Here is a 25,252-nt window from a genome sequence, read left to right as displayed (position 1 = left end):
CAAAATTTATGCTTACCTGATAAATTTATTTCTCTTGTGGTGTATCCAGTCCACAAATCATCCATTACTTGTGGGATATTCTCCTTCCCAATAGGAAGCTGCAAGAGGATCACCCACAGCAGAGCTGTCTATATAGCTCCTCCCCTAACTGCCACTACCAGTCATTCGACCGAAGACAAGCAAGAGAAAGGAGAAACTATAGGGTGCAGTGGTGACTGTAGTTTAAAAATAAAAAACACCTGCCTTAAAATGACAGGGCGGGCCGTGGACTGGATACACCACAAGAGAAATAAATTTATCAGGTAAGCATAAATTATGTTTTCTCTTGTAAGGTGTATTCAGTCCACGGATCATCCATTACTTGTGGGATACCAATACCAAAGCTATAGGACACGGATGAAGGGAGGGACAACTTGGCAGGCGCTTAAACGGAAGGCACTACTGCCTGCAAGACCTTTCTCCCAAAAATAGCCTCCGAAGAAGTAAAAGTATCAAATTTATAGAACTTTGAAAAAGTATGAAGCGAAGACCAAGTCGCCGCCTAACAAATCTGTTCAACAGAAGCCTCATTTTTAAAAGCCCATGTGGAAGCTACCGCTCTAGTAGAATGAGCTGTAATCCTTTCAGGAGACTGCTGGCCAGCAGTCTCATAAGCTAAGCGTATTATACTACTTAGCCAAAAAGAAAGAGAGGGTTGCCGAAGCCTTTTGGCCTCTCCTCTGTCCAGAGTAGACAACAAACAATGCAGATGTTTGACAAAAATCTTTAGTAGCTTGTAAATAAAACTTTAAAGCACGAACCACGTCAAGATTGTGTAAAAGACGTTTGAAGAAGGATTAGGACACAGTGACGGTACAACAATCTCCTGATTGATATTTTTATTAGATACCACCTTAGGTAAAAAAACAGGTTTGGTACCCTTGAAGAACCTTAAGAACTAAATTTAAATTCCAATGCGGAGCAACAGGTTTAAACACAGGCTTGATTCTGACTAAAGCCTGACAAAACGCCTGCACGTCTGGAACCTCAGCCAAACGTTTGTGCAAAAGAATAGACAGAGCAGAAATCTGTCCTTTTAAGGAACTAGCTGACAAACCCTTCTCCAATCCTTCTTGCAGAAAAGATAATATCCTAGGAATCCTGACCTTACTCCATGAGTAACCCTTGGATTCACACCAATAAAGATATTTACACCATATCTTATGATAGATTTTCCTGGTGACAGGCTTTCGCGCCTGTATTAAGGTATCAATGACCGACTCAGAGAAACCACGCTTTGATAAAATCAAGCGTTCAATCTCCAAGCAGTCAGCCGCAGAGAAATTAGATTTGGATGGTTGAAAGGACCCTGAAGTAGAAGGTCCTGCCTCAGAGGCAGAGTCCATGGTGGAAAGGATGACATGTCCACCAGATCTGCATACCAAGTCCTGCGTGGCACGCAGGTGCTATCAAAATTACTGATGCTCTCTCCTGTTTGATCTTGGCAATCAGACGAGGGAGCAGAGGAAACGGTGGAAACACATAAGCCAGGTTGAAGGCTATCAGCGCTGCCTTGGGATCCCTGGACCTGGATCCGTAACAAGGAAGCTTGGCGTTCTGGCGAGACGCCATGAGATCCAGTTCTGGTTTGCCCCAACGTTGAATCAACTGTGCAAACACCTCCGGATGGAGCTCCCACTCCCCCGGATGAAAAGTCTGACGACTTAGAAAATCTGCCTCCCAGTTCTCTACTCCTGGGATATGGATAGCTGATAGATGGCAAGAGTGAATCTCTGCCCATTGAATTATCTTTGAAACCTCCCACATCGCTAGGGAACTCCTTGTTCCCCCTTGATGGTTGATATAAGCTACAGTCGTGATGTTGTCCTACTGAAATCTGATGAACCTCACTGCCGCTAGCTGAGGCCAAGCCTGAAGAGCATTGAATATCGCTCTTAGTTCCAGAATGTTTATTGGAAGGAGTGCCTCCTCCTGAGTCCACGACCCCTGAGCCTTCAGAGAGTTCCAGACTGCACCCCAGCCCAGAAGGCTGGCATCTGTTGTTACGATTGTCCAATCTGGCCTGCGGAAGGTCATACCTTTGGACAGATGGACCCGAGATAGCCACCAGAGAAGAGAATCCCTGGTCTCTTGATCCAGATTTAGTAGAGGGGACAAATCTGTGTAATCCCCATTCCACTGACTGAGCATGCAGAGTTGCAGCGGTCTGAGATGTAGGCGGGCAAACGGAACTATGTCCATTGCCACTACCATTAAGCAGATTACTTCCATACACTGAGCCACCGAAGGGCGAGAAGTATAATAAAGAACACGGCAGGAATTTAGAAGTTTTGACAACCTGTCCTCTGTCAGGTAAATCCTCATTTCTACAGAATCTATCAGAGTTCCCAGGAAGGAAACTCTTGTGAGAGGGGATAGAACTCTTTTTTTCATTCACTTTCCACCCATGAGACCTCAGGAATGCCAGAACAATGTCCGTATGGGACTTGGCAATTTGGAAATTCGACGCCTGTATCAGAATGTCGTCTAAGTAAGGGGCTACTGCTATGCCCCGCGGCCTTAGGACCACCAGAAGTGACCCCAGAACCTTCGTAAAGATTCTTGGTGCCGTAGCTAACCCAAAGGGAAGAGCCACAAACTGGTAATGCCTGTCTAGGAAGGCGAACCTGAGAAACCGATGATGATCTTTGTGTATCGGAATGTGAAGATACGCATCCTTTAAGTCCACGGTAGTCATGTATTGACCTTCCTGGATCATAGGTAGGATGGTTCGAATAGTCTCCATCTTGAAATATGGGACCCTGAGAAATTTGTTTAGGATCTTGAGATCTAAGATTGGTCTGAAGGTTCCCTCTTTCTTGGGAACCACAAAGAGATTTGAATAGAAGTTTTGCCCCTGTTCCTCCTTTGGAACTGGGTGGATCACTCCCATAACTAGGAGTTCTTGAACACAATGTAAGAATGCCTCTCTCTTTATCTGGTCTGCAGATTATTGTGAGAGGTGAAATCTTCCTTTTGGGGAAGAAGCTTTGAAGTCCAGAAGATATCCCTGGGACACAATTTCCAAGCCCAGGGATCCTGGACATTTCTTGCCCAAGCCTGGGCGAAGAGAGAAAGTCTGCCCCCTACTAGATCCGTTACCGGATCGGGGGGTGATCTTTCATGCTGTCTTAGAAGCAGCAGCAGGCTTCTTGGCCTGCTTACCTTTGTTCCAGGCCTGGTTAGGTCTCCAGACCGGCTTGGACTGGGCAAAATTTCCCTCTTGTTTTGCATTAGAGGGAGTTGATGCCACGCTCGTCTTAAAGTTTCGAAAGGCATGAAAATTAGGTTGTTTGGTCCTTAATTTATTAGACCTATCCTGAGGAAGGGCATGACCTTTTCCTCCAGTAATATCAGAAATGATCTCCTTCAGTCCAGGCCCGAATAGGGTCTGCCCCTTGAAGGGAATGTTGAGAAGCTTAGACTTTGAAGTAACGTCAGCTGACCAGGATTTAAGCCATAACGCCCTACGCGCCTGTATAGCAAAACCTGAGTTCTTAGCCGATGAACCCGATAAATGAACAACGGCGTCAGAAACAAATGAATTGGCTAGCTTAAGCGCTTTAAGCTTGTCAAGTATATCATCCAATGGAGTTTCTACCTGTAAGGCCTCTTCCAGAGACTCAAACCAGAAGGCCGCAGCAGCAGTGACTGGGGCAATGCATGCAAGAGGCTGGAGAATAAAACCTTGTTGAATAAACATTTTCTTAAGGTAACCCTCTAACTTTTTATCCATTGGATCTAGGAAAGCACAACTGTCCTCGACGGGAATAGTTGTACGCTTAGCTAGGGTAGAAACTGCTCCCTCCACCTTAGGGACCGTTTGCCATAAGTCCCATGTAGCGGCATCTATTGGAAACATTTTCTTAAAAATAGGAAGGGGAGAGAACGGTACACCTGGTCTATCCCATTCCTTAGTAATAATTTCTGAAAACCTTTTAGGTATTGTAAAAACATCAGTGTAAACAGGCACTGCATAGTATTTATCCAATCTACACAATTTCTCTGGCACTATAATGGTGTCACAGTCCTCCAGAGTAGCTAAAACCTCCCTGAGCAACACGCGGAGGTGTTCAAGCTTAAATTTAAATGTAGACATATCAGAATCAGGTTGAAGCATCTTCCCTGAGTCAGAAAAATCACCCACAGAAAGAAGCTCTCCTGTCTCAGCTTCTGCATATTGTGAGGGGATATCAGACATAGCTACTAAAGCGTCAGAGAGCTCTGTATTTTTTCTAGTCCCAGAGCTGTCTCGCTTTCCTTGTAACCCTGGTAGTTTGGACAATACTGCTGTAAGGGTATGATCCATAACTGCCGCCATGTCTTGTAAAGTAAACGCCATGGGCGCGCTAGATGTACGTGGCGCCACTTGAGCGGGAGTCCCTTGAGCGGGAGTCAAAGGTTCTGACACGTGGGGCGAGTTAGTCGGCATAAATTCCCCCTTGTCAATTTCTTCTGGTGATAAATCTTTTAAAGACAGAATATGGGGGGGGCGGAGTCTAGCCACGCAGGACGATGGCTGCAAAATTCTAGAGCTCCTAGGCCCCATGGCAGGCTAAATACTTATTTCAAAAGTTAGGGCTCACAATACAACTTCACATATACTGTTACAAGAGGGGAGTTTCAGTGAGGAACAGACGAGCAAAAAAAAAACCCATCTTCTAGTGAATCACACAAAGAAGGTATAAGCAAAACGGAGGTCAGAAAAACACCATACATCAGCGGACTCTGATGATATCGCAAGCACAAGGATACTGCACCACCCAGACCTCACTATATCCGGACACTGCACCAACCGGCAAAGCTTTCAAAGACAACGGAGAGACAGCGATATGGCACAACACTAGGAGAGGGGCGAGGGACTATAAATAAGTCCTAACGAGGGGCGCATCCAGAGGGTGACACACAGTGCACAACCAGCTAAATTAATTTTTGCACGGACGCTGCAGCGGCCATTTTCAAACAGGCCTGAGAGCTGAGAGCTGCACAATCAAAACGGAGGGGAGAGCTTCAGTTATAGAAGCTAAATGCTAACACTGTATACACCAAAAATTATAACATAAATATATACAATACGGCTAAGCAGCCCAAGCTATAACAAAAAAGAGGTAAAAACAATATAAATAAAGACAAATAACAAACCAGGATAAACTTTATTACAGACTGCTTAAGACTACACAGGATCTACAGCGAACACACTAAAAGACAAACAGCATTACAAGAGACACTGTCAGCCCTAGCAAAAGAAATGACCAGCAAAACATCAGCAAAGGGAGATAAAAGTACTAGATCCAGGACTCTTGGACAGTATTTGAAACCTATGGAGCAACAGGATTTCATGCCTACTAACCCCACATGTACAGAAGGGGCACAAAATGAAAGCGCAGAGATAACACAGATTGAATTACCCTCTAACTATGTCACGAAAAACGATCTTACCTCTCTTACAACAAAAGAAGACATGAAAATGTTTATGCACGAAGTCAGATCCCTATATAAAGACCTCCACACAGATATTACTGCAGTTTCAGATAGAGTGACAAATGTGGAAGAAGAACAGGCCACAGCTAACTCCACTATTGACACCCTCACAAATAAAATCAAAGCCCAAGAAGATCTGATACAGTCATTAAGTAACAAGATTGAAGACCTAGATAATCGCGGACGCCGCAATAACCTTCGTATCAGAGGGGCACCGGAGTCCATATCCCCAATCGCTTTGGGAGGCTACTTGCAGGATCTGTTCCGCACGATTAAAGGGAAGCCTGGAGCAGCAGATGTCCCCATTGAGAGAGCCCACAGGGCCCTAAGAGCCAAACCACCACCGAAAGCACCACCGAGGGATATAATCATCAAACTTTTAAATTTCCAGGACAAAGAAGAAATTATTAATAGTGCCAGAGCCAAACAACCACTCCATCATGCAGGCATACCGCTACAGATTTTCAGTGATATCAGCCCCACTACACTTCAGAAGAGAAGGGCCTTGTCACATATCACCTCCTCCTTACAACGTCACAAAATACCATATCGCTGGGGATTCCCGGTATCCATAATTGCCTCCAAAGACAATAAAACAGCTATATACCGTACAGAAAGCGACATAGATCAGTTTTGCCGGACACTATCTATAGAGGTCCCAGATGAACCAGCACCTCAGGATAATCAAAACCTAACACTTCTCCAAAAAAACAGCTAAGACATTATCAGGATCTAAAGTTTTACCCTTCCTCGAAACGTGCAGAGGCTGAAAAAGAAAACAGAGCACCAATAAAGGAATAGGTAAGATAACTATGAATATTTGTTAAGGACACTACAAGATTAGAGACTTGAGTAGCTGATATCAATAAATAAAGATACAAGCTAAGCTATGGGACATTTACATGGGGGGATCAACCCCAAGCACAATAATCAGCAATGGACTCAACCCATGTTGGAAATATGTTATAGTTAAAGCAAGTTTAATGTTGGATTTGTTTTTATCTTGTATTGGAGTTTAGTCATGATCTTAAGTTCTAGAATAACATCTTTATACTGTATTATGATGTCCGGATACAATTATATCATAAGTGACTCGCTGAGAATATTCAGGCACCTACAAAATGATTTCACCAAAAAAGCCACTTAATATATAGATCATACGGGATAATATAAGTACAATACTGCACTGTATTATGCTTCAGTTATTAGAGATAGCTTTGTGTTTATGATGATGTTTTTATATATTATAGATCTAACCTCTAAGTTAATACAAAAATGTCTTGCCATGCTTTTACCGCTTCACTAATCAGACAGTAGAAAGAAAAAAAAAAAAAAAAAGCCCTTCCTTACTGTTTAGATACTCTATATTACGCATTAACAGCCTAAGCCATGGGGACACATCCCCTAATTTCTACATTCACCCTAAGGTATCTTATACCTGAATCTTTCTTTAATATCTACATCTCTCTTACTTTTCATATATCTTGCTACTCTCTTTCATTAAATTTCCATCTCATAGTATCCCTTTCCTTCCCATTTACCCCAAAATCCCCCATACCTAGCCCACCAGACATACCAGTTGTCATCCTCAGACAACTCTAACTAATTATCCAGCTCTGCACATACCCTATAATGATGGCACATCTAACAAAAACACCCCCTTCTTCAAGTAACATGAATCAAAAGACGGAACACTCTATCACTCTGATGACATTAAATGTTAAGGGCCTCAACAGCCCAGGGAAGCGATCTATAGCCACAAGGGAACTATCTAGAAACAACCACTCCATAATTTTTATACAGGAGACACACTTTCAGAGAGGGAAAGAGCCTAAATGGACTAATCCTAAATACACAAACATGTATTTCGCATCAGGGACAAAAAAAAAAGAATGGGGTGGGAATCCTACTCCATGGGACAATACCCTTACAGACGTCATCTATAGTACGGGACCCAGAGGGAAGGTATATCCTGATAGTGGGATTATTACATGGAAGGCCAATAACGCTTGTAAATGTATACTTCCCTAACACAGACCAACACCGTTTTATCAAAAAAATCTCACAACTCATACTGGACAACCGAAAGGGTTTACTACTGTTGGGAGGAGACTTTAACCTTCCCTTGGACCCCCAATGGGATACGTCCAATAACCTTTCAAGTGTGCCTAAAACCACACTGAAATCGACTAAAACAACGCTTACAGACCTAAATCTACACGATATATGGCGTACATTAAACGTGACAGCGAAAGATTACACATATTTCTCCTCCGTATATAAAAAATATTCCCGCATAGACTACTTATTCACAGACTCGATAGGCCTGACTATCACAACCAAATGTGACATTGGCACGATATCATGGACTGATCATGCTCCGGTTATCTGTACTATGATATGGCCAGAAACACCCCTCACGGACTTCATCTGGCGGTTAGACGATCACCTATTGACAGACCCCCCAACTGTGGAAAAAGTTGGAAAAATGCTATCTGAATATTTCACACATAACCCAGAATCGGACACTTCTAGTTCCACGACATGGGAGGCACATAAGTGTGTCATTAGAGGGGAACTTATCAAAATAAGGGCAAGAAAGCTTGTAGAGAGACGCACCAAACACGACAACTTACACTCCTTCATACAGAAACTTGAATGTACACACAAACAAGAACCACATAACAATATGATCTTAGCAAAACTCACACAGGCCAGAAGGGATCTAAAAGATTTTCTCTTGCAGGAATCACAGAGACAAGCCTCATACATTAGACAATTATACTATGACCAGGGGAATAAGCCTGGAAAACTGCTGGCCAGGACCACCCAACGTAAAAAATATAAATCCTACATACACACTCTGAAAGGGGGGAACTCCACATTAATAAAAGACAGTAAGGGAATAGCAGAGGAATTCAGACAATATTACCACAATTTATATAATTTAAAAAACACATTAACCACTCCAACAACATCACAGCCACACGATAACCAACCAACATTAGCTGAATACATGACAAATCTCCCCATAGTGAGGCTTAATGAAGAGGAGAGAGCGGAGTTGGACTCACCAATAACTGCACAAGAAATTGACAGAGCAATTAAAGATCTCCCCTCTGGAAAAAGCCCTGGCCCTGACGGGTTCTCTATTAAATACTACAAGACCTACAAATCTATTCTTGTGCCACACCTTCTTACCCTATTTAACAAATTAACAGATACTAAGTCCTTACCAACCAGAATGTTAGAGGCGCATATTACTGTATTACCTAAGCCAGGAAGAACACCAGATACACCCAGTAATTTCAGACCCATATCACTTCTGAATGTAGATATTAAAATATTAGCCAAGACATTAGCCACCAGGCTTAATAAATATCTACCCAAACTTGTTTCCACAGACCAGGTTGGCTTCGTACCAGGCAGAGAAGCCAAAGATAATACCATTAGAGCCCAACGCATTATAGATTATGTAACCCACCATAGAGACCCACTGACCCTATTCGCATCCGATGCCGAAAAGGCTTTTGATAGGGTAAATTGGACATTCCTGAAAGAGGCCCTGTACAAAATGAATATCGGAGACAATTTCCTAAATATGGTCTTCTCCCTATATTCAGGCCCCAATGCAAAAATAAAGGTAAATGGAGCACTATCAGATTCCTTCCCCATCACTAATGGGACCCGTCAGGGCTGTCCGCTCTCCCCACTGTTGTTCATCCTCTCATTTGAAATCCTGGCATTCAAAATCAGATCTAACAATAAAATAAAAGGCATACAGATAGGAGAAAAAGAACACAAACTGATGATGTATGCCGACGACATCCTATTCTCCCTGACTGATATTGAGCATTCTATTCCGGCTCTATTATCTGAATTACGAATCTTCGGCCACTATTCAAATTTTCATTTGAACACCTCCAAATCGGAACTGCTAAACATCACCTCCCCCCCACGCTTGACATATCAATTGGCCGCTGAATACGGTCTAACAGTAGCCTTAGAGAAAATAAAATATCTTGGGGTCTACTTGACAGCTAATCCCAATTCTCTGTTCAAACATAATTATACACAACTTAAAAAAGAAATTACAGATGACCTATGCTCATGGAACTGTAAGCCCCTATCATGGCTAGGTAGAATAGGTATAATTAAGATGAACATCCTACCCAGATTGCTTTATCTTTTTCAAACATTACCGATCCCCATCCCTAACCAATTTTTACGGCAACTACAAAAAACAATTGATAATTTCGTATGGAGTGGGAACAGAAGTAGGGTACAAAGACAAACTAAGTTCTTGCCAAGGGAGCGGGGGGGCCTGGGAGTACTGAATTTAACACTATATAGAAGAGCCATATTACTACAGCAGATACTAGAGTGGAGCCACAACACTGGCCAAAAAGGATGGGTTCAAATTGACAATTATATTCTGGGGAGAGGTAACTCAGCCTCACTTGCGTGGACAGACCATAGAAAACGCCCAGATATACTACACCAATACCCTAACATAATGGAAATACTTAAGGAATGGGATAAGACGCTAGCTACCAATCCACATATATCAACCATGGTGGGGCCGATGGTGCCAATAAGAGAAAACACAGATCTTCCATTGGGTAGCCCTAACACAACACACAAGCCCTCATACAGACTTAGAGAAGGCACATTATACTTTGCAATAGAGAATGGAACAATAGCTCCACTAGACAAATTACAACAGTGGGACGCGAAAACATTTCCTTCTTGGTTGGCTAGAGCACAATTGATTCACTATATATCTACACATAGACAAAAATCAAACATGCAAAGAGAGCTCACTACATTTGAAAAACTATGTACGCAAGACAACCCACCTAGACACACTATTTCATTAATATATAAAATTTTACTGCTCCCGAGTAACAACACATTACCGAATTATGCAAAAACCTGGAACACGGAATTGGACATTGCAGGGGATAATACAATGTGGACTAAATCATTTAGAATAGCGGCCACTGCCTCGGCCTCAGCCACAATACAAGAGATGCACATAAAGTTCATTAGTAGGTGGTATTTGACACCCCATAGAATGCACAAAACTAATTCCCAGATTAGCGACCGGTGCTGGAGAGCATGTGGACAAGAGGGTACAATACAACACATATGGTGGAAATGTCCTGGTATAACGGAATATTGGAGATCAGTCTTTAGATCTATATCATCGGTATTGGGCTCAGACATTGCACCCAATTTTCACTACCTGTTGTTTCTTCAGATACCGAAATTTCAAAACAAATTACACAAAAGTATATTTCTTATCATGATAAACAGTGCCAAGAAACTCATACCAAAAAAATGGAAAACTAGCGCACCACCGACAATACAAGAATGGCACACTCAGACTACAGACATATTACAGTTAGAACGCCTACACTACCTCACCACAAACAATATACAATTCCACCAAGGAATTCTAGATTTATGGAGTGGAGTCCGAATATGATGGTAGAGCTGGACTTCACGCTAGATCAGACAATGGAGCTGGATTATCAAACATAACTACCCTATCCCTCTTTCCTTCCCTGCGTTCCTTATCTCCCCTACACCTTTCTATAAACTTTCCTTCTTTCTTCCTTCTAACTACCTTACTATACTTAATGGCAAACTGAAAGGTCGGCCTAGACAACTTTTGCCTAAACATATACCTGTTAATCAAATGATATGATAGCATTAGTAAAGAATGGAAATATTGAAAAATCTATACCCATTTCATAGTATTTACAACTCCATGTATAACTAGCAGGCATTGTTATAATCTGTCACTCTTGTTATTGACCTTTTGGTTTTCTCTTTCTGTGATGTACACATTTATTTCTTAATAAAAAATCTTATAAAAAAAAAAAAAAAAAAAAAGAATATGATCTTTATAACTTAAAGTAAAATCAGTACATTTGGTACACATTCTAAGAGGGGGTTCCACAATGGCTTCTAAACATAATGAACAAGGAGTTTCCTCTATGTCAGACATGTTTAAACAGACTAGCAATGAGACCAGCAAGCTTGGAAAACACTTTGATAAATGTAAACAAGCAAAAAATAAAAACGGTACTGTGCCTTTAAGATAAACAAATTTTGTCAGAAATTGAAAAACAGTGATAAAAAGCAGTAAATCTTACGAAATTTTTACAGTGTGTATAATAGACTAACAGAGCATTGCACCCACTTGCAAATGGATGATTAACCCCTTAGTTTCAAAACCGGATCAAAAAAACTATATAAACTATATAAAACTACTGCACGATTTAGGCCTGAAATTAGGCCCCTCCCAAACTGTACTCACAGTGAGAGGGCCATAAAAAACTATCCCTAGGCAAAATCTAGCCAGCTATGTGGAAAAACTGGGCCCCAATAAAGTTTTATCACCAATATGTAGAAAAAAACGTTTAAACACTTCCAGCAAACGTTATCTTATTTTCAGTAATGTGAGAAAGTAATAAGAATATTACCTTTTACAGCAAGCATGATACTAGTCGTTATTAAATCACTGTAATCAGGCTTACCTTAAATAAATCCGGTATTAACAGCATTTTCTAGCATATTCATTACTCTAGAAAAATTTAAACTGCACATACCTCATAGCAGGAGACCCTGCACGCCATTCCCCAGCTGAAGTTACCTCATCTCTTCAGTTATGTGTGAGAACAGCAATGGATCTTAGTTACAACCTGCTAAGATCATCAAAAACCACAGGCAGACTCTTCTTCAACTTTCTTCCTGAGGCTAAAACAGTACAACTCCGGTACCATTTGAAAATAATAAACTTTTGATTGAAGATAAACTACATAAATTTACCACATCTCTCTAGCTACTTCCTATCTTGTCGAGAGCTGCAAGAGAATGACTGGTAGTGGCAGTTAGGGGAGGAGCTATATAGACAGCTCTGCTGTGGGTGATCCTTTTGCAGTTTCCTGTTGGGAAGGAGAATATCCCACAAGTAATGGATGATCCATGGACTGGATACACCTTACAAGAGAAAAGGGTAATTTCGTTAGCTTAAAAAGAATAGCAAAAACAATGTGGCGAAAAAAATAAAAATATAAAAATAGGAAAAAACAAAAGGAAAAACAAAAATATATATACAGTATTGTAAATCCGTGTTTTCGCATTGAAGGTGTGAAGAACTCTTGTGGACAGTAAGGTAAATCTCCACGTTGAAAAAACATAGAAAGGAGATAAACAAAATATATGCAAAATCTCCTAAATGTGTAAACTAAATGAAGATATAAATGAATGGAGAGAGGTGTAAATTCTATTTAAAACAATATTATACCAATATATACTATTGCTCTTTGTCCTCCCTTTCAAAGGATAGTATTGTATATCCACTGGCTCACTTTCTTTTTTGTGCTATATAAATGGAGATATGCTTACCAAATGCAAGAAAACTCCAGCCTCAGTGTCTAGGAAATAGTTGACGCGTTTCGGACCAACTTGGGGCCTTAATCAATACATGTCTTGATAAAGGCCCCAAGTTTATCCGAAACGCGTCGACTATATACAGTATATATTTTTGTTTTTCCTATTTTTATATATATATTTTTTTGGCAACATTGTTTTTGCTATACTTTTTAACGGATTTACATTTTTTTCCATTTGGGACACTAACTGACTATTCTTAGTACTTTTTAAAGTAGTTGAGGACAACTACTTCACACTATCTTTGGGACTTCTTTCTCTAGCTAGCATTGTTTTTTTCTGGTACCAATCCCCACACTGGGGTTCATTTCACACACTCATTGGAGAATTGCTCTACTGTTTTAATATTTATTTTGTACTTACAATAAATGTAATGATTTACTTTACCATTTCTTTTATATTGCCTGCTAACAAACTTTAGCCTATAGGCGCTCCTATTTTCCACTTCTGTTAGTTAGTGTTCTCCCTAGGACCATTTTAATGGGTGCACGGCTGATTTTACTGACAGCCCGGCTAAACTTTTAGCCAATAGTGATCTAAAATGATGTAACAATGTTAAAAACTTTCAATGTTTATTGCACAAGTTATCATTAAATAAATTTATGTTAAACTATGTAATTAATTTGTGCTTTGGATAGCAGAAAATATTATAGTATTAGAGAATATTACACAACCCCCACCGGCTACTTCATAATGCCACTCAGCTGATAACATTTTCTGTGGTAAACCCTGTGAGCCAATGACAATACGTATATGTGTGCAGCCACCATTCAGCAGCAAGCTGCGTTTCAACAAAGGATACCAGGAGAGCAAAGCAAATAATATAATAGAAGTAAATTGGATAGCCATGCTCTATCTGAATCATGAAAGAAAGCATTTGTGTTTAATGTCCCTTTAGCAGAAACTCTTTACTTCCACTAGGTGCTGTTGTGTTACTTGCCTGGCGCTGCAATCAGTTGCCAAGAGGAGCAGGGAACAAGATGATGGTGGTCTTCCTAAACATGCGAAGGGTTTTTATTTAAGGCCCTAAAACTGTTTATAATAGACATGTGCACGTCGGAAAATTTTGTTTAGTTTTGTAACGATTCAGTATTTTTTTAATTTTGTTTTCGGAAACTATTTGGATTGATTTGTTATAGCAGTAATTCGTTTTGGATGCATTCGGAAGTTTGTTATGTTCGGATTCATTCGTTATGCTATGTTGATTCGGAAACAAAGCACAAAATGAATTATTTCACTGTTATATCTCACTATATTTAATTGTAATATATCTTTAATTGTTTTTTTTATAATCAATATGGAACGGCAAAGGAATTTGATTAGAGCAGAAAGTCTGACTATCGCGCCATGGCCATTTGAATAAACCAAATGAATCCGAACTAAAGTTTAGTTTCGATACATCCAAATCTCAGAATCACTCGAATTTCGTCCGAATTTTGATTCGGAACTAAACTAATTGCACATGTCTAGTTTATAATTGTTTAGAAAATTGTAAAACATCTGTCATTTTTAATTATTAATTTTTTTTTGTAAACTACTTTGTAACTAGGGTTAAATGGACATTAAACTGGATGGATCATGACTGTTAACCCTGCAACATGCTACACTGTGATTGTTTTTCATCAGTTAAATGAGCTTATTTATATCTGTCCCTAATTGGCCACAATTAAGAACATAAGGTAAACATACTCAAGAGACATTTCAGGAGGTACGTCTCTAATTCTGCATACAGTATAATATAGAGATTAATTGCGATATATATACTTTTCTTACCCATGCACTGTAGCAATCTGGTGTCATAGTAATATCCATGTTTGCAGTAACATTCATAGCTAGGCTGTGTATTCACACACTTCCCTTCTTTACATATTTCTTTTCCAAAGAGCTGACACTCATCAATATCTGGAGAAACAAATCAGCCATGTCACACATAATGAATCTGTCTGAAAGTTCTTGCACCCTGACTATACAAGATTACCAAACCACATTAGCAATTAGTGGGCTTCTGAATTTAGCTCATCTTTTCCAATCTTATAGTTTGAACTTTCTAAGTCTGACATGGGCTTTCTGGCAGATGAGGTGTTACATGGCTGGCTCTAGCACTTTTCTATAAACCTGCTAGATTGTATTTTACAACATCTGAACCGTGCAACCTTTTTGTGCAACATTTCAGGTGTGATGTTTGTAGCGATAAAGCATTTCGATGGCTACACTTTGCTTTTCAGTTGTAAATATGCATCTTAACCATATGGTAAATTATTATTCACTTTCTTTCCTTCTGTCTGTTGGAGTCATCTGACCTCTTTTTCCTAATGGCCTTTGACTCAATGAAATGTTATCACAGACGTTTTCCCTCTTACCTCTGTGTCCATAGCTCATGATGTCCACTATGAACCCAACACCATCTGGACAAAGACCAAGGAACTCAACTTGAAAAAGATAAAAGAGAATGTGGTTTAATATAAATAGGTAGCAATGGAGATAAAGATATAAACAAAAATTCATACAAAACCAAAAATGTTTCCGTTAAATAGAGAAAGTCCTTAAGAAAGAACCAGCCAGAAAGCAAATATATACAAATTACCTGAGTTGTGCACTGGACAAGGGTATATCTCACAGTGATCTCCCCAACCCGCCCCCAACGAGCAGCAGCATTGCTCCCTGGTAACGTTGACTGCAAGTACACTGTCACAGAACAGGGAATCTTCCAGACTCAAGAAACAATCTCTGCGGTCCAACCCGCGGGCTGGTTCTGGGAGAGTGACAAAGAGAGTACATGAGACACCAAAGAAAAGAGAAGAACAAGTCATAAAACAGAGTAGATTTGACACAGGAACCAGAGAAGTAGGAAAAACTGATGGAAGAAAAAGTTTATGCTATAGTCTGGAAATAATTATAGTATTAGTAAGAAAACAATGGATAAAGTAAATATGTGCAAAATAAATTAATTTGAGTTGTTGTGGGTGCAATATATTGGCTGCAAAGTGTGATTGTGAGGTCACAACATTTTGTTTAGATACAGTCAGGTATGGATCTAGAAGAAGCCACTATACAAAAAGTACATTTATTTAGAAAAGTACATCACAAAGACAAAGGGGTCAATTTATCAAGCTCCATACAGACCGTACAGACCCCTTCTCCATAACCTGTCCGCCTGCTCTGAGACGGCAGACAGAAATCAACCCGATCAAATAGGATCGGGTTAATTGACACCCCTTGCTAGCGTGTGATTGGCCGCGAATCTGCAGGAGGCGGTATTACACCAGCAGTTCACAAGAACTGCTGGTGCAATGATAAATGCCAAGAGCGTATGCTGTCGGCCTGTCGGCATTTATCGATGTGCGACGAACATGATACGCTACATCATATCATGTCCGTCCACACTTTAACAAATTGACCCCACACTCTTGCATACCATACAGGTAAATAAACAAGGTTACAGACAAAATAGGAACATATAGAGAATTTAAGGAAGTGCCTCAAACAAAATCAGAGAACAAGTACATCAAATGTGAAGCTTGGCGAGAAGCAGACACATCAGACTTGCTTTGCATGCGAGTGGACACTTAGGGCTCCATTTATTAAGCAGTGGATACTGCTTCAGAGCCCCATCGTTTCAGGACCACCTGAAACGTAAGTTAAGAAGCAGCGGTCGTAAGATCGCTGCTCCTTAACTTCTATAAAATCATCCCGATCCGATCAGTATGATTGACGGCCCCTGCTAGCGGCCGATTGGCCACCAGTGAGCAGGGGGCAGCATTGCACTAGCATTTCACCAGAAATGCTTGTGCAATTATCACTGTCTGCATTTATTGAGGTCGAGCGGACATGATTCGCTACAGCGAATCATGTCCGCTCGCCTTTTAATAAATCTACCCCTTAGGCTTGAAACTTGAGAAAGCAGACACTTCAGACTTGAAACTTGGCAGTAAGCAGACACTAAGGGGTAAATTTATTAAAGGGCGAGCAGACATAAATCACTGTAACGAATCATGTCGGCTCGACCTCGCTAAATTCTGACAACATACGCTGTCGGCATTTATCATTGCACAAGCATTTCTGGTGAAATGCTTGTGCAATGCCGTCCCCTGCTCACTGGCAGACAATCGGCCACTAGGGGCCGTCAGTCATCCCGATCGGATTAGGATGATTTTAGTCCGCCAGCTAAAAGGTAGCGAAGAAGTTAAGGAGCAGTGGTCTTACGACCGCTGCTTCTTAACTTCCGTTTCAGGCAGACCTTAAACAATGGGGCTCCTAAGCAGCATCTGCTGATTAATAAATGAGCCCGAAGGCTTGAAGGTTTAATGAATGAGCAGACACTTCAGATTAGCAAGTGAACTGGAAATATTTTGGTTTAAATAGAGCACGCAATGTAAAAAAACATTTTATTTCTATTATCACATTTGCCTTATACTCTTAATATCCTTTGCTGAAGAGTAAATCTAGGTTGTCTCATTGGCTCAGAAGCGTGCACGTACCATAAGCACGCTAGCAGCGGGGTTTGCAGCAATGTTTGTGGCAGTGTTATAAATTGTGCAAACACTGCTGTCATACGGCTAGATTTAGAGTTTTGTCGGTAAGGACCCGAAAAGCTAACGCCGGCTTTTTTCTGGCCGCACCATAAAAATAACTCTGGTATTGAGAGTCCACATAAAGGCTGCGTTAGGCTCCAAAAAAGGAGCGTAAAGCATATTTCTTCTGTTAAGTGTGATCAGTCCACGGGTCATCATTACTTCTGGGATATTACTCCTCCCCAACAGGAAGTGCAAGAGGATTCACCCAGCAGAGCTGCATATAGCTCCTCCCCTCTACGTCACTCCCAGTCATTCTCTTGCACCCAACGACTAGATAGGACGTGTGAGAGGACTATGGTGATTATACTTAGTTTTATATCTTCAATCAAAAGTTTGTTATTTTAAAATAGCACCGGAGTGTGTTATTATCTCTCTGGCAGAGTTTGAAGAAGAATCTACCAGAGTTTTTGTTATGATTTTAGCCGGAGTAGTTAAGATCATATTGCTGTTTCTCGGCCATCTGAGGAGAGGTAAACTTCAGATCAGGGGACAGCGGGCAGATGAATCTGCATAGAGGTATGTAGCAGCTTTTATTTTCTGATAATGGAATTGATGAGAAAATCCTGCCATACCGATATAATGTCATGTATGTATACTTTACACTTCAGTATTCTGGGGAATGGTACTTCACTAGAATTACACTGTAAGAAATACATAAAGCTGTTTAATAACTAGAGATTATGTTTTACGTTTTTGCTGGAATGTAAAATCGTTTTCATTTACTGAGGTACTGAGTGAATAAATGTTTGGGCACTATTTTTCCACTTGGCAGTTGCTTAATCTGTTTTTCTGACAGTTTCTGTTCTCCCTCACTGCTGTGTGTGAGGGGGAGGGGCCGTTTTTTTGGCGCTTTTACTGCATCAAATATTTCAGTCAGCAACTCATTGTATTCCCTGCATGATCCGGTTCATCTCTACAGAGCTCAGGGGTCTTCAAAACTTATTTTGAGGGAGGTAATTTCTCTCAGCAGAGCTGTGAGAATTATAGTTTGACTGAGATAAAAAAACGTTTATTCTGTAATTGTTTCCTGCTTTCAGAATTTGTTATCTTTGCTAATGGGATTAAACCTTTGCTAAAGTTGTGTTGTTTACAAGGATTGGGGCTATAACTGTTTCAATTTATTAATTTTCAACTGTCATAGATCTTCTGTGCTTCTTAAAGGCACAGTACGTTTTAATATTATTCTAATTGAATTGTATTTCCAAGTTGCAAGTTTATTTGCTAGTGTGTTAAACATGTCTGATTCAGAGGATGATACCTGTGTCATTTGTTGCAATGCCAAAGTGGAGCCCAATAGAAATTTATGTACTAACTGTATTGATGCTACTTTAAATAAAAGTCAATCTGTACAAATTGAACAAATTTCACCAAACAACGAGGGGAGAGTTATGCCGACTAACTCGCCTCACGTGTCAGTACCTACATCTCCCGCTCAGAGGGAGGTGCGTGATATTGTAGCGCCGAGTACATCTGGGCGGCCATTACAAATCACATTACAGGATATGGCTACTGTTATGACTGAGGTTTTGGCTAAATTACCAGAACTAAGAGGTAAGCGTGATCACTCTGGGGTGAGAACAGAGTGCGCTGATAATATTAGGGCCATGTCAGACACTGCGTCACAGGTGGCAGAACATGAGGACGGAGAACTTCATTCTGTGGGTGACGGTTCTGATCCAAACAGACTGGATTCAGATATTTCAAATTTTAAATTTAAACTGGAAAACCTCCGTGTATTACTAGGGGAGGTGTTAGCGGCTCTGAATGATTGTAACACAGTTGCAATACCAGAGAAAATGTGTAGGTTGGATAAATATTTTGCGGTACCGACGAGTACTGAGGTTTTTCCTATACCTAAGAGACTTACTGAAATTGTTACTAAGGAGTGGGATAGACCCGGTGTGCTGTTCTCACCCCCTCCGATATTTAGAAAAATGTTTCCAATAGACGCCACCACAAGGGACTTATGGCAAACGGTCCCTAAGGTGAAGGGAGCAGTTTCTACCTTAGCTAAGCGTACCACTATCCCGGTGGAGGATAGCTGTGCTTTTTCAGATCCAATGGATAAAAAGTTAGAGGGTTACCTTAAGAAAATGTTTGTTCAACAAGGTTTTATATTGCAACCCCTTGCATGCATTGCGCCGATCACGGCTGCAGCGGCATTCTGGATTGAGTCTCTGGAAGAGAACATTGGTTCAGCTACTCTGGACGACATTACGGACAGGCTTAGAGTCCTTAAACTAGCTAATTCATTCATTTCGGAGGCCGTAGTACATCTTACTAAACTTACGGCGAAGAATTCAGGATTCGCCATTCAGGCACGCAGGGCGCTGTGGCTAAAATCCTGGTCAGCTGATGTTACTTCTAAGTCTAAATTGCTTAATATACCTTTCAAAGGGCAGACCTTATTCGGGCCCGGGTTGAAAGAGATTATCGCTGACATTACAGGAGGTAAAGGCCATGCCCTGCCTCAGGACAAAGCCAAAGCCAAGACTAGACAGTCTAATTTTCGTTCCTTTCGTAATTTCAAAGCTGGAGCAGCATCAACTTCCTCTGCACCAAAACAGGAAGGAGCTGTTGCTCGCTACAGACAAGGCTGGAAACCTAACCAGTCCTGGAACAAGGGCAAGCAGACTAGGAAACCTGCTGCTGCCCCTAAGACAGCATGAATTGAGGGCCCCCGATCCGGGATCGGATCTAGTGGGGGGCAGACTTCTCTCTTCGCCCAGGCTTGGGCAAGAGATGTTCAGGATCCCTGGGCGCTAGAGATAATATCTCAGGGATACCTTCTGGACTTCAAATACTCTCCTCCAAGAGAGAGATTTCATCTGTCAAGATTGTCAACAATCCAGACAAAGAAAGAGGCGTTTCTACGCTGCGTACAAGAGCTCTTGTTAATGGGAGTAATCCATCCAGTTCCACGATCGGAACAGGGACAGGGGTTTTACTCAAATCTGTTTGTGGTTCCCAAAAAAGAGGGAACTTTCAGACCAATCCTGGACTTAAAGATCCTAAACAAATTCCTAAGAGTTCCATCGTTCAAGATGGAGACTATTCGGACAATTTTACCTATGATCCAAGAGGGTCAGTACATGACCACTGTAGATTTAAAAGATACTTACCTTCACATACCGATTCACAAAGATCATTATCGGTACCTAAGGTTTGCCTTCCTAGACAGACATTACCAGTTTGTGGCTCTTCCATTCGGATTGGCTACAGCTCCAAGAATCTTCACAAAGGTTCTGGGTGCTCTTCTGGCGGTACTAAGACCGCGGGGAATCTCGGTAGCTCCATACCTAGACGACATTCTGATACAAGCTTCAAGCTTTCAAACTGCCAAGTCTCATACAGAGTTAGTGCTGGCATTTCTAAGTTCACATGGATGGAAGGTGAACGAAAAGAAAAGTTCACTCGTTCCACTCACAAGAGTTCCCTTCCTGGGGACTCTTATAGATTCTGTAGAAATGAAGATTTACCTGACAGAGGACAGGTTAACAAGACTTCAAAGTGCTTGCCGCACCCTTCATTCCATTCAACACCCGTCAGTGGCTCAATGCATGGAGGGAATCGGCTTAATGGTAGCGGCAATGGACATAGTACCCTTTGCACGCTTACACCTCAGACCACTGCAACTGTGCATGCTAAGTCAGTGGAATGGGGATTACTCAGACTTATCCCCTTCTCTGAATCTGGATCAAGAGACCAGAAATTCTCTTCTATGGTGGCTTTCTCGGCCACATCTGTCCAGGGGGATGCCATTCAGCAGACCAGACTGGACAATTGTAACAACAGACGCCAGCCTTCTAGGTTGGGGTGCCGTCTGGAATTCTCTGAAGGCTCAGGGACAATGGAGTCAGGAGGAGAGTCTCCTGCCAATAAACATTCTGGAATTGAGAGCAGTTCTCAATGCCCTCCTGGCTTGGCCCCAGTTGACAACTCGGGGGTTCATCAGGTTTCAGTCGGACAACATCACGACTGTAGCTTACATCAACCATCAGGGAGGGACAAGAAGCTCCCTAGCTATGATGGTAGTATCAAGATAATTCTCTGGGCAGAGTCTCACTCTTGCCACCTGTCAGCAATCCACATCCCGGGAGTGGAGAACTGGGAGGCGGATTTCTTAAGTCGTCAGACTTTTCATCCGGGGGAGTGGGAACTTCATCCGGAGGTCTTTGCCCAAATACTTCGACGTTGGGGCAAACCAGAGATAGATCTCATGGCGTCTCGACAGAACGCCAAGCTTCCTCGTTACGGGTCCAGATCCAGGGATCCAGGAGCAGTCCTGATAGATGCTCTGACAGCACCTTGGGACTTCAGGATGGCTTACGTGTTTCCACCCTTCCCGTTGCTTCCGCGATTGATTGCCAGAATCAAACAAGAGAGAGCATCAGTGATTCTAATAGCACCTGCGTGGCCACGCAGGACTTGGTATGCAGACCTGGTGGACATGTCATCCTGTCCACCTTGGTCTCTACCTCTGAAACAGGACCTTCTGATACAGGGTCCCTTCAAACATCAAAATCTAACTTCTCTGAAGCTGACTGCTTGGAAATTGAACGCTTGATTTTATCAAGACGTGGGTTTTCTGAGTCAGTTATTGATACCTTAATACAGGCTAGGAAACCTGTTACCAGAAAGATTTACCATAAGATATGGCGTAAATACCTATATTGGTGTGAATCCAAAGGTTACTCTTGGAGTAAGGTTAGGATTCCTAGGATATTGTCTTTTCTACAAGAAGGTTTAGAAAAGGGTTTATCTGCTAGTTCATTAAAGGGACAGATTTCAGCTCTGTCCATTCTGTTACACAAACGTCTGTCAGAAGTTCCTGACGTCCAGGCTTTTTGTCAGGCTTTGACCAGGATTAAGCCTGTGTTTAAAACTGTTGCTCCACCATGGAGTTTAAACCCTGTTCTTAATGTTTTTCAGGGCGTTCCGTTTGAACCCCTTCATTCCATTGATATAAAGTTGTTATCTTGGAAAGTTCTATTTTTAATGGCTATTTCCTCGGCTCGAAGAGTCTCTGAATTATCAGCCTTACATTGTGATTCTCCTTATTTGATTTTTCATTCGGATAAGGTAGTCCTGCGTACTAAACCTGGGTTCTTACCTAAGGTAGTTACTAACAGGAATATCAATCAAGAGATTGTTGTTCCTTCTTTATGCCCAAATCCTTCTTCAAAGAAGGAACGCCTACTGCACAACCTGGATGTAGTCCGTGCTCTAAAATTTTACTTACAGGCAACTATGGAATTTCGACAAACGTCTTCTCTGTTTGTCATTTACTCTGGGCAGAGGAGAGGTCAAAAAGCTTCCGCTACCTCTCTTTCTTTTTGGCTTCGTAGCATAATTCGTTTAGCTTATGAGACTGCTGGACAGCAGCCTCCTGAAAGAATTACAGCTCATTCTACTAGAGCTGTGGCTTCCACTTGGGCCTTCAAGAATGAGGCCTCTGTTGAACAGATTTGCAAGGCTGCAACTTGGTCTTCGCTTCATACTTTTTCCAAATTTTACAAATTTGACACTTTTGCTTCATCGGAGGCTATTTTTGGGAGAAAGGTTCTTCAGGCAGTGGTTCCTTCTGTATAAAGAGCCTGCCTATCCCTCCCGTCATCCGTGTACTTTTGCTTTGGTATTGGTATCCCAGAAGTAATGATGACCCGTGGACTGATCACACTTAACAGAAGAAAACATAATTTATGCTTACCTGATAAATTCCTTTCTTCTGTAGTGTGATCAGTCCACGGCACGCCCTGTTTTTAAGGCAGGTAAATATTTTTTAATTTATACTCCAGTCACCACTTCACCCTTGGCTTTTCCTTTCTCGTTGGTCCTTGGTCGAATGACTGGGAGTGATGTAGAGGGGAGGAGCTATATGCAGCTCTGCTGGGTGAATCCTCTTGCACTTCCTGTTGGGGAGGAGTAATATCCCAGAAGTAATGATGACCCGTGGACTGATCACACTACAGAAGAAAGGAATTTATCAGGTAAGCATAAATTATGTTTTAACGCAGCTTCAACTCTCGATACCAGAGTTGCTTACGGACGCGGCCAGCCTCAAAAACGTGCTCGTGCACGATTCCCCCATAGGAAACAATGGGGCTGTTTGAGCTGAAAAAAAACCTAACACCTGCAAAAAAGCCGCGTTCAGCTCCTAACGCAGCCCCATTGTTTGCTATGCGGAAACACTTCCTAAGTCTGCACCTAACACTCTAACATGTACCCCGAGTCTAAACACCCCTAACCTTACACTTATTAACCCCTAATCTGCCGCCCCCGCTATCGCTGACCCCTGCATATTATTATTAACCCCTAATCTGCCGCTCCGTAAACCGCCGCTACTTACATTATCCCTATGTACCCCTAATCTGCTGCCCTAACATCGCCGACCCCTATATTATATTTATTAACCCCTAATCTGCCCCCCACAACGTCGCCTCCACCTGCCTACACTTATTAACCCCTAATCTGCTGACCGGACCTGAGCGCTACTATAATAAAGTTATTAACCCCTAATCCGCCTCACTAACCCTATAATAAATAGTATTAACCCCTAATCTGCCCTCCCTAACATCGCCGACACCTAACTTCAATTATTAACCCCTAATCTGCCGACTGGAGCTCACCGCTATTCTAATAAATGGATTAACCCCTAAAGCTAAGTCTAACCCTAACACTAACACCCCCCTAAATTAAATATAATTTACATCTAACGAAATTAATTATCTCTTATTAAATAAATTATTCCTATTTAAAGCTAAATACTTACCTGTAAAATAAATCCTAATATAGCTACACTATAAATTATAATTATATTATAGCTATTTTAGGATTAATATTTATTTTACAGGTAACTTTGTAATTATTTTAACCAGGTACAATAGCTATTAAATAGTTAAGAACTATTTAATAGTTACCTAGTTAAAATAATAACAAAATTACCTGTAAAATAAATCCTAACCTAAGTTACAATTAAACCTAACACTACACTATCATTAAATTAATTAAATAAAATATCTACAATTACCTACAATTAAACCTAACACTACACTATCAATACATTAATTAAATACAATATCTACAAATAACTACAATGAAATAAACTAACTAAAGTACAAAAAATAAAAAAGAACTAAGTTACAAAAAATAAAAAAATATTTACAAACATAAGGAAAATCTTACAACAATTTTAAACTAATTACACCTACTCTAAGCCCCCTAATAAAATAACAAAGCCCCCCAAAATAAAAAATGCCCTACCCTATTCTAAATTACTAAAGTTCAAAGCTCTTTTACCTTACCAGCCCGGAACAGGGCCCTTTGCGGGGCATGCCCCAAGAAGTTCAGCTCTTTTGCCTGTAAAAAAAAACATACAATACCCCCCCCAACATTACAACCCACCACCCACATACCCCTAATCTAACCCAAACCCCCCTTAAATAAACCTAACACTAAGCCCCTGAAGATAATCCTACCTTGTCTTCACCATACCAGGTTCACCGATCCGTCCTGGCTCCAAAATCTTCATCCAACCCAAGCGGGGGCTAGACATCCATCTTCCGGCGGCTGAAGAGGTCCAGAAGAGGCTCCAAAGTCTTCATCCTATCCGGGAAGAAGAGTAGATCCGGACCGGCAACCATCATCTTCCAAGCGGCATCTTCTATCTTCATCCGATGAGGACCGGCTCCATC

The 25,252-nt window shown here is 41.2% G+C and overlaps 1 protein-coding gene across 1 annotated transcript in view; it reads right to left on the bottom strand.

Moving 5' to 3' along the window:
• LTBP3 (latent transforming growth factor beta binding protein 3) overlaps positions 1 to 25,252 on the bottom strand; it is a 262,324-nt gene that overhangs the window by 79,991 nt on the left and 157,081 nt on the right. Inside the window, exons 17-19 of the mRNA XM_053719982.1 lie at positions 15,569 to 15,736; positions 15,345 to 15,413; positions 14,758 to 14,886 (exon numbers count right to left, since the gene is read on the bottom strand). Coding sequence (XP_053575957.1) covers positions 14,758 to 14,886; positions 15,345 to 15,413; positions 15,569 to 15,736 — 366 coding nt within the window. The remainder of the gene's footprint in view (positions 1 to 14,757; positions 14,887 to 15,344; positions 15,414 to 15,568; positions 15,737 to 25,252) is intronic.

This window comes from Bombina bombina, chromosome 7 (genome assembly GCF_027579735.1).
Source record: "Bombina bombina isolate aBomBom1 chromosome 7, aBomBom1.pri, whole genome shotgun sequence".
NCBI classification, from domain to species: Eukaryota; Metazoa; Chordata; class Amphibia; order Anura; family Bombinatoridae; genus Bombina; species Bombina bombina.
The sequence above is the reverse complement of the archived record's forward strand: the minus strand, read 5'-3'. Positions and strand labels throughout refer to the sequence as shown.